The 9,622-nt window shown below is 30.9% G+C and overlaps 1 protein-coding gene across 8 annotated transcripts in view; it reads left to right on the forward strand.

The window, feature by feature from the left end:
* The window catches only part of LOC129921226 (SLIT-ROBO Rho GTPase-activating protein 1-like), a 747,084-nt gene extending 740,198 nt beyond the window's left edge, over positions 1-6,886 (forward strand). Inside the window, exons 10-13 of one of the 8 annotated variants that reach the window (XR_008773488.1) lie at positions 5,009-5,136; positions 5,201-5,323; positions 5,386-5,478; positions 5,614-6,886. Coding sequence is in view for 4 of the 8 variants with exons in the window: in XM_056002958.1 (XP_055858933.1) it covers positions 2,310-2,398 (89 nt within the window). In the remaining 4 variants the exon portion in view is untranslated. Of the gene's footprint in view, positions 1-1,680; positions 5,137-5,200; positions 5,324-5,385; positions 5,479-5,613 lie in introns of those variants that run through there. The other 7 variants (XR_008773489.1, XR_008773486.1, XR_008773487.1 and 4 more) reach the window with 7 other exon arrangements.
* The last annotated feature ends 2,736 nt before the right edge of the window (positions 6,887-9,622 follow it).

Consider the following 9,622-nt stretch of genomic DNA (forward strand, 5'->3'; position numbering starts at 1 on the left):
ACTTTTTGAGTTCTTGCTTTCTGTTATAAATGAAACATTTTTACCAATTTTCATTGGTGTAACAATTTTTTCCCAGTTTTTGTGGTACTAATTCCGAATTTCATCATTTCTTAAAAAAAACACCCTTTCACTCAAGATAATTTTGTACACTTTTTAGATTCTTAATTCTTATACCAACCAAAACATTTACACCAAGTTTTAAAAATTAATAAAATTTAAGTTAGCTGTTATGATACCTTTCTCACACACAACTTAACCTATCAAAAAAACACCCTTTCACCCAAAATAGTTTTAAAAACTTTATGAATCCTTTGTCCCTGTGTTATCTTAAACCTTCATCCCAAATTTTGTCAGTGTAGCATGTTTTTCACATGGGTTTCGGTTATATTTTACCTGTTGAGATCAAAAAACAAGCACCCTGGGTTTTAATCGAAAATAACTTTTCTTAGAGCAATCGTATTGACTTTATTTTTATGTCATTAGACTTAGCATCAAAAAATACTTTAGAAACGTATCATATGATTGTGTCATATGATTGTATTTCACAAACAATTTTTGAAGTTATACTTCTTATGGGACGGTGGGTATGAAAATTTGTTTTTTGACAAGAATGTCAAAGGGATTATGACGCGATCGCCATCTCCGAGACATTTGGGCAGCAGAGCTGTCGTTTCACTTTTAGAGTTGGTAGTACTTTAGTATTTAAAAATGCAGTACGCCGCAGTACGGTAAAAAAAACACACAGCACGCGGCAAGTACTATGTGGCATGAATCATGGTGCAAGTGCATGTGGCATGTGGCATTCAGTATGCGAAGCGTGGCAAGTTGTATGTGGCAAGTTGCATGTGGCAAGTTGCATGTGGCAAGTTGCTTGTGGCAAGTTGCATGTGGCAAGTTGCATGTGGAAAGTTGCATGTGGCAAGTTCCCACAAAAAAACATAAAGGGTTAAAACTCATAAGTAAAAGGAAAAGAAAACAACATAGACTAAACCTAAACTTGTATTGATATAAAGGCCATCAATCGTAGATATAATTTAATTTTTTTTTCTCAAAATTTTAGCCCCGGTAATTGGTATGAAGATTCTTAATTTCCAAGATTTTTTCATGCATAACTATATTCAGGGAAGTCAGATTGTCTTGGGTTAAGGTACGGAGATAGCATCAAAAAATTTCTTAAGAATACCTACCATAAGCTGAGATTGTTAAAAAAAATATGCTTTTTGATTATTTTAATAATAATATAAAACAAAAAAAAAATAAAAATATCAAATGAAATTTATTTAATATACTGAGTGAAAGTATAACTTCAGTCGCGTGTACATGTGTATGTGTACACACACTCTTTTTTTTTCACTATATTTTTGAGCTTCACCCCCTCCCTCTTGTCCGCGTACTATGTACTATTTTACCTGTAGAATTAGAGAAATAATTGTTAGCGCAGCAAAAACAAATGTAGATATGTAGTAATATTCATTAAAAACTGTGGATATTTGGGAGGAAAATAGAGTCGATTAAAAATACGTTTTAATTCAGTTTTCTCTTTAAAATTATTAAAAGAAAGAAAAAAGAAGTATCATACGAGCTTAAGTATTCAGAAGGCTTGACTCAAGGCAGTATTAAATGAAATTACTTAAAATTTTTTAGTAGGCTTACGTTTTTTCGTTTTTTTTTTTTTTTAAGGTGACAACATTCTATCAATATCCACCAAAAATAAAAATGAGATATTGGACCACTTTTGATTCCATCCACTTTTGTGTTGCGCATGTTTTGTTGCATTGCAATTTAAACTAAGGCCGTGTGTGAATTGAGTTAAATAGTTAACACCGTGTAAAATTTTCGACACTATTGAGGTGAACAAAAAAATTTCAGCTGTATGGCTTATTGTTTAATATTTTTCTCTGCCTCTTTTCTGCCATAAAACTCCTTTTTAATAAAAAAAAAAAAACAAAACCATCTGCAAAAAAAATTTAACTCAAATTTAACCAGGTCCCGAGCCCAATAAATTTTTAACAGCTTAAAATTTTTTATTCACCTCAATACTGTCAAAAATTACGGCCTAAATGATTCATTTTTACTCATATGATTTGTACATGATTTCGATGTAACACGCGATCTAATGAAATCAAAATAATTTGACCACCATGTAAATATTAATTGGCCTTTTTATAAACATTCTTTTACTTTACGAACAACAGTCAGAACATTATAAATTATCTACTCTTTGAAAATAATTGGTATAATGAAATTTAGTTTGCTCATAAATTAACAAAAAAATATCCTATTATTTCAAAATAAAATTTCTTGCCCAGGGACTGAAGAAGTGACTGGATTAATACATATCTCCACAAAAATTGCTACATTAGCAGTAACGGATAAAATGGCAGCTGCAAAGTGTTGAGGCATGTGCAAAAACAAGAAAATACCAACCTGGCAATGACAAATATTTGTGCAAATGTCCACTGGCATAAAAATCGTAGATCATTGTACATTGCATTTAAATTGAATTGTAATTTTAATCTTTTGTATTTTAAATAAAAAAGAAAATCACTTTTAAGAACGTAAGAGGCAAAGAGGAGTATGTATTTATTTCTTGGAAACAACTTTAACACCCATATTCTCCTACACAGTCACATCTTGTGTCAATCACAAAAAATCTCAAAGCTTTGATCTCTTAAGGCCCAACTATAATAGTCGGGTGCGTACGTTGACGTACGAAAATTTCCAAATACATGCAAATCAGATGTCACAGCCATAAAAGCGGATTGCTCGGTTTCCTTCAGTTTTGTTTTTGGACGTAAACTCACTTTCCTTTCTCAATTTACGTCCGCAAATTTGACATTTCTTTAAAAAAAAGTTATAAGTTTTGTTATTTTATCAAATAAACTTATTTAAAATAATTATAAAAAAAATTTAGTGTGATAAATGTCTGCCCAACACCGCCAAGAATGTGAAATGGCTGGAAACGAAGCCTCTAAATATGATTATGATTTGCTCAATTCTCTGGTAGGTACACCAAAATAAATTTATTATACAAAACACATCTTAATCAATTTTAAATGTATTTTTTCTTTTTATTTTTACATAAAATTTTGTAAGTCATGTAATGAAACATGAATTCTCGAAACCAAAAACAACTTGACATAATAATGCTTCCATTCTGTAAAAATCATTATGGGTAAACGGATGCATTTGACAATCGGAATGAAAAGGTTCGTTCGGTTTTGACATTAGCTTCCATTCCCGTCCGTCTATTATAGTTACGGTGATAGCTAAACCCGGGACAAAAAATTTGTTTTATAAAATCTTATACATATTATTAAACAAGAAAAAAATATCAAAAAATCAACAACGTAAAAAAACTCAAAACTAAAGAAAACAAAATGCTCGATTGGATCGCATGGTTAAGGTTGCTGGGAGTATTTAAGCCTTTTATGAAATAATGCATACACAAATAATTTTATTCTTATTTTATAAGAAATGGTCAAAAATTGTAGAAATAGTTTTTAAAATCATAAAAACATGAATTTTACATTCAAATGAAATACGTACGCCATTTAATTTTTCTCATTTAAAAAGAAAAATTAAAACCATTGGAGCTGGGTTACTAAATTAAAAGTTTTTTTTTTAAATATTTACTTATGAGCATTATACATAAAGGTTTAAAAAAAGAAGTTGTTATGATGTTCTTAAAAAAAATGTTAGTGCCAACTAAAAAATTTTGATTTTTCAATAAAAAAATTACTTTTTTTTTAATGAATTTTCTTAATTCTTCCTAGTTTTGATATCAAGGAAAACGTTTCGTTGAAATCATTTAAGTCAGTTACAAAATAGTCAGAAATCAAAAAACGGTTCTGCTGTTAAAAAGAATTTTTTTTTCAAACAAAATCGCGAGAGCTGTTATTTAGCTTTTATTTTATATGATTTTGAAATTATGAAGCCTTAAATTTTAATAAATCCTTGAAAGCTCTTTTAAGAATATGGTTCCTTTATTCGTATTGTTCATTATTAAAACCTTTTTCTGGTGTAGCTTTACAACTTAACAAAAATAAGCTGAAACTGGGTAATTGAAGAAAGTTTTTAAGACTATTGCTTTTATCTGAAAAATTAAAGAAACTTTTTTTTCCCAACCACTGTTTTCTTGATCTCCATACAAAGTATTTAAAATATTAAATAATACAAAAATCAGAGAATGTGCAAATACGGGACAAAAACGGGACAGATTGCAAAATACGGGACACTTATACGTCCCTGGTTTCTTAAATAAAAACCCGGGACAAGCTATAGAAATACGGGCAGTCCCGGGTAAACCGGGACGGATGGTCACCGTAATTATAGTTGGGCTTCTATGAAGCAGATCACAACTCACAACAACTTAACGAAGAATAAATTCTTTTGGTGAATCTCACAAGTTGTGACTGTGGGGGAGAAAGGGGGAGGTATAAGTTTCTTTTATTTTAACTGAAAAATCCTAGTAAATCAAAGTTGGACCTAAACAAAACATCCGAGGCACTCGCTCAAAACCATCTTAACATTGGCGATTGGAGGATATACAACTAGCGCCGTAGTGGTCCAAAATTGTAACTAAATAAACAGGACGGAAGAAACTAGCGCCACCTAGCCTTCACAAATTGGAAATAGTTTTGTTTATTTTTTTCTAAAAATGGTGTCCGTGTCAGACGTCAAAACAAAATTTACAAAAACAAGAGAAAAGCTTCATCATTGTTCATAAATTTTAATTTCAAAGTAAATTTATAAGTAACTAAATATTTTTTTTTTCACAAAATTGCATTTTCGTATATTGGTCATACGAAAATGTAGAAACTTCTCCAGGAATCCACATACAAGATTAGCCAAATAAGTTGAGTATTCATGGGAGGATTCTGTTTCATATATCAAAACAGAAATTGGCAAGAAAATTGATGTGCCTCCAGAATCCTTTAGTAAAGTTATTGTTTTCTTTATTATTTAATGTTCTTTCTTTTAAAATACGCATTTTCTTTTATATTAGCCAGAAGTCGTACACTCGTGTGATTTTAAAGGAAAAGGCATCAATTGCTTGGCAAGGACATCGCTCCCACACTATCTTGACAATTCGAGGGTTTACTATGATTGGGTTGGAAGAGAACATCCCTATAGGTAAAAATGGAACAACATTTTCTTTAACTTTTAAATCTTTTTATTAAAAATTGTGTGTTTTTAGGTCCCATCATAATTCAGATCGGGTAAGCAGTGGAGACGAAAATCTAGATTTGTTAGCAGCAGATGATAGTGTCCTTGAATGAACCTGTCAGACATGGAGCTTAGGTTAGGTTAGGTAAGTCAGGTAAGTTTCTTTTATTTATGAAAAAATTAACCGATTTGGAAGTAATTGTGTTTTTCTTATAGGCTTCTATTCCACGATCATATACCCTCCCAAGAGAATTCAAATACTATCGCAGAAATAAACCACTTTTATAACAAGCACAAAAAGCAGTGACGGTAAGAAACAAAAATATTTACTCACCATTAACACATAATTTTTTTTGAAATAGCCTTACATTTCAATTTTGTGAAATGAATTGATATTCTTTTCTTTTTGAACATTTATGATGATTATTTCTATTTATGTTATAGGTGACGTTGATAGTGGTGATGAAAATTAATCCGAAGGCAACTCGCACTTAGATGATTCACAAATCACAATGCAAAGCAATTCCTCCTCCAAATACAAGATTAGCCTCGAACTGCCGCCAGCACAGCTGCCCCAATTCAACATCTTCAACTGCCGCCACAACCACAGTTTTCAAATCGGCCTCGAGTTAGGACTTATGGTCTATCAAAGAGTCATTTACCTACCATATTGCCGGCATGAGACGAATCTCTAAACACAAATTAAATTATGTATATCCTATTACTTCCTCTTCGATCTGTTCCTCTCATCAGTTTTACTGTTATTTATATAAAATACTTGTTATATTCTTTTGTTTGATTTTATTTTTTGTATTGCTCTATATAAGTCCAGATTAGAAAAATGTACATATGTATTTATATTTTTTTTTTATAATGTGAAGAAATAATTTTATTTGAAAGTTTAATTTTCATTAAAATACACTTGGACCTTACTTTTAACATCATCGCAACCAGCACCAGTGACTTCATACTCGGATACCCTTTTGGTTCGATTTCAGTCAGATGAAAGTAATTCATTTAAAGGGTTTTGCTATATCATTTGTGGTTGTTGAACCACCCGATGAGGAATCTGGAGATGCATTGGATTCGGTTACACCATTTCCAGGATATATAAAGAGTGTATATTATTCAGCGGATGGTGGTAATATGTATGATGATTACGATGAAGATAATCGTATATTGGGTGGTATTGGGTAGTTTATTTAAGGACATTCAGAAGAATGCTTTTGGATGGGAATTAAATGCGATGATGTGTAAATATGTATTTTGTATATGTATTATTTTTTATAGACTAAAGCGGTCCATAGACAACACACTTGTGTGCACACCGGTGTACTGAAAACGGTGTTGCATTTCGCCACACACGCCACACCAAATTGTACACACAAGAGATCTCAAAGAGGAAAAATCAGCAGTATTCGCAAACACGAAGTAGCATTTTATTGAAAAAAACCTCCAACGCTTTGCACTCAACAACAATTTAGATGCAACAACATAGTAATTGTGCGCATCCCCATAGACACCACACCGATTGAGACACCGACACAAAAAAATCAAAATCTTTTGATTTTACTCGCTCCGTGTCTCACACCGAAAATTGGTGCCCAATCCAGCCCACACACATCACACGTTTCCGCACACCGACACAAGTGTACACACAAGTGTGGTGTCTATGGGCCGCTTAAAGATATTATTTTATAATAAATATTACAAAGAATTGATTAAAAAGGAAGGATGTGTTTGTTTTCATTTATGTTTGAGAATGCAGGAAGAGTGTTGAAATTTACTGCCCTCTTATCTCTTAATGTTTCCATTTATTGTCAAAAGATATTATCTTTTCAAAAGTGAATTTTGGAGAATAAAGTTGAACCTTTATACATTTCTTTGCTAACCCATGTAAAACTGTACAAAAATATATATATTTAAAAAAAAACTAAAAATACGCTTTTATCACGCACTAAAAACTATAAAATAATTTAATTGACTTATTGGAAATGGTTAGATCAAAAAGCGTTGAGCGCTTTGCTCAAACGTGCAACAAAAATGTGCTCTACGCTTTTTAATCTAACCATTTCCAATAAGTCAATTAAATTATTTTATAGTTTTTAGTGCGTGATAAAAGCGTATTTTTAGTTTTTTTTTTTAAATAGGTATATATTTTATTTTTTACATTTAAATCGTGTCATGATTGAATGTAGGGGTGTTTCGACTCCCAATGCCCCTCCCCAGGGTCCGGACCACCAAAATATAGTAATTTCAGTTCGATACGATAATTAGAAGTGGGTAAAAATTGAGTTCCAAGATTGTCTTACATTTTTTCGTTAGTCACAAGTAAAGCTAATAAAAGCGTATTAAAAAAAAGCTTCCATTGGCCAATTATGATCCTGAACTAGTCTTATCATAAACCTAATCGAGGAAGATATGTATGTGGCAGTATGACAGAATTATTATTAAATGCATTTTGTCCGTTTTTGAAGTACGACAAAAGGATAAAAGTTCTGCATAATATATGTAAGACTTAATTACATCAAAAAATAACAAATTCATTCCTGGCCGCGTAACGTCCACGTTCCATACAAACTTGTCCATTCTCCTTTCAATTATCTAAAAAAATAATTTATTACACTGTGCAAGTCGAAATTCTTGACAGGCGCGCGAATAACTGTTTCGCCCTATTTCGGACCCTAGAAATCGAATGGCGTCATTAGTTTTTCGATTTATCGGTACGACTTCGAACAAAATTTTTTTTGAAAGTTTTTTCAATTATTTTGAGAATTTTCCACTGTTTTTAGTCATTCTTCAACCAAAAACAATATTTATATTGCTAATTATTCTGCTCAAACGTTATTTTCTACCAGTAGAAAGACATTATAAACAATTTTGAACAATTTATTTGAAAGTTTAGTGATTTTTTTTGAAAAAATTAAAAAAAAAATCGAAATTTTTTACATTGTTTATCGTTTTTTCGCTGTTTTTGTTCTCTTTTGCACAAAAACATTGCATGTTTTCCATTAAAAACTTATTTAACTGTTAATTTATTGTTGGTTAAACTTCGACAGTCTATCGATAGCATCGTTTACAAAAAAATATCGAGTATATCGATACTTCAGAAAACTATCGATAGTTTCAATACTTCCAACTTATTTTACCACAAGGCTACCGATATTATCGATAGTTTTTTCTTAAAACTATCGATACAATCGATAATGGAAACTATCGATATCTACCAAACACTATGTTAATTCGTTGTTTGACATCCAATGTCAAACGAAAACTAAACTTGTAGTTCAAATTGTGCTTAATTAATTTCAAAGCTATTTTTTTTAATGAGAAGTTATACGAGTGATTTTAATACTTTTTGCTACGTGTGTTGCAAAACTATTTACAAAAGTGTTTTGCAACGAGTTAATCTAGCGAATTTATTTACACATGCGTAGCAGTTATCTTCACTGTGATCTTTTGGATCTGACCATATCATTGGGACTCCAAAATCCAGACTTGCACATATTCATTTTGACCATTTGATAAGCTTATTATAACAATTTGAACAAATAATGCTTGGTGCCCATTCGACGTCTCTTATAACGTTTAAATTGAAATATTTTTCATATATCATCAATTTCAGGAGATATTTTCTTTCTACTTGGCATGAGTGCAAATTTGCCACACACGTAGCAAAAAGTATTAAAACCACTCGTGCAATTTCTCATTAAAAAAAAAATAGCTTTGAAATTAATTAAACACAATTTGAACTACAAGTTAAGTTTTCGTTTGACATTGGATGTAAACAACGAATTCGATATCGATAGTTTCCATTATCGATTGTATCGATAGTTTTAAGAAAAAACTATCGATAATAATGGTAGCCTTGTGGTAAAATAATTTGGAAGTATTGAAACTATCGATAGCTTTCTTAAGTATCGATATACTCGATATTTGTTTGTTATCGATGCTATCGATGGACTGTCGAAGTTTAACCAACAATAAATTAACAGTTAAATTAATTTTTAATGGAAAACATGCAATGTATTTGTGCAAAAGAGAACAAAAACAGCGAAAAAACGATAAACAATGTAAAAAATTTCGATTTTTTAAAATTTTTTCAAAAAAAAAATCACTAAACTTTCAAATTAATTGTTCAAAATTGTTAATAATGTCTTTCTACTGGTAGAAAATAACGTTTGAGCAGAATAATTAGCAATATAAATATTGTTTTTGGTTGAAAAATGACTAAAAACAGTGGAAAATTCTCAAAATAATTGAAAAAAATTTCAAAAAAAATTTTGTTCGAAGTCGTACCGATAAATCGAAAAACTAATGACGCTAATCGATTTCTCGGGTCCGAAATAGGGCGAAACAGTTAATCGCGCACCTGTCTCAAAAAATTTTTAAAAAAAACTTGCACAGTGTTATTAAGGGGTAAAATGAAATGCTTTAGAAAAGCATTACTTAC

Source organism: Episyrphus balteatus, chromosome 1, assembly GCF_945859705.1.
Source record: "Episyrphus balteatus chromosome 1, idEpiBalt1.1, whole genome shotgun sequence".
Lineage (NCBI taxonomy): Eukaryota > Metazoa > Arthropoda > Insecta > Diptera > Syrphidae > Episyrphus > Episyrphus balteatus.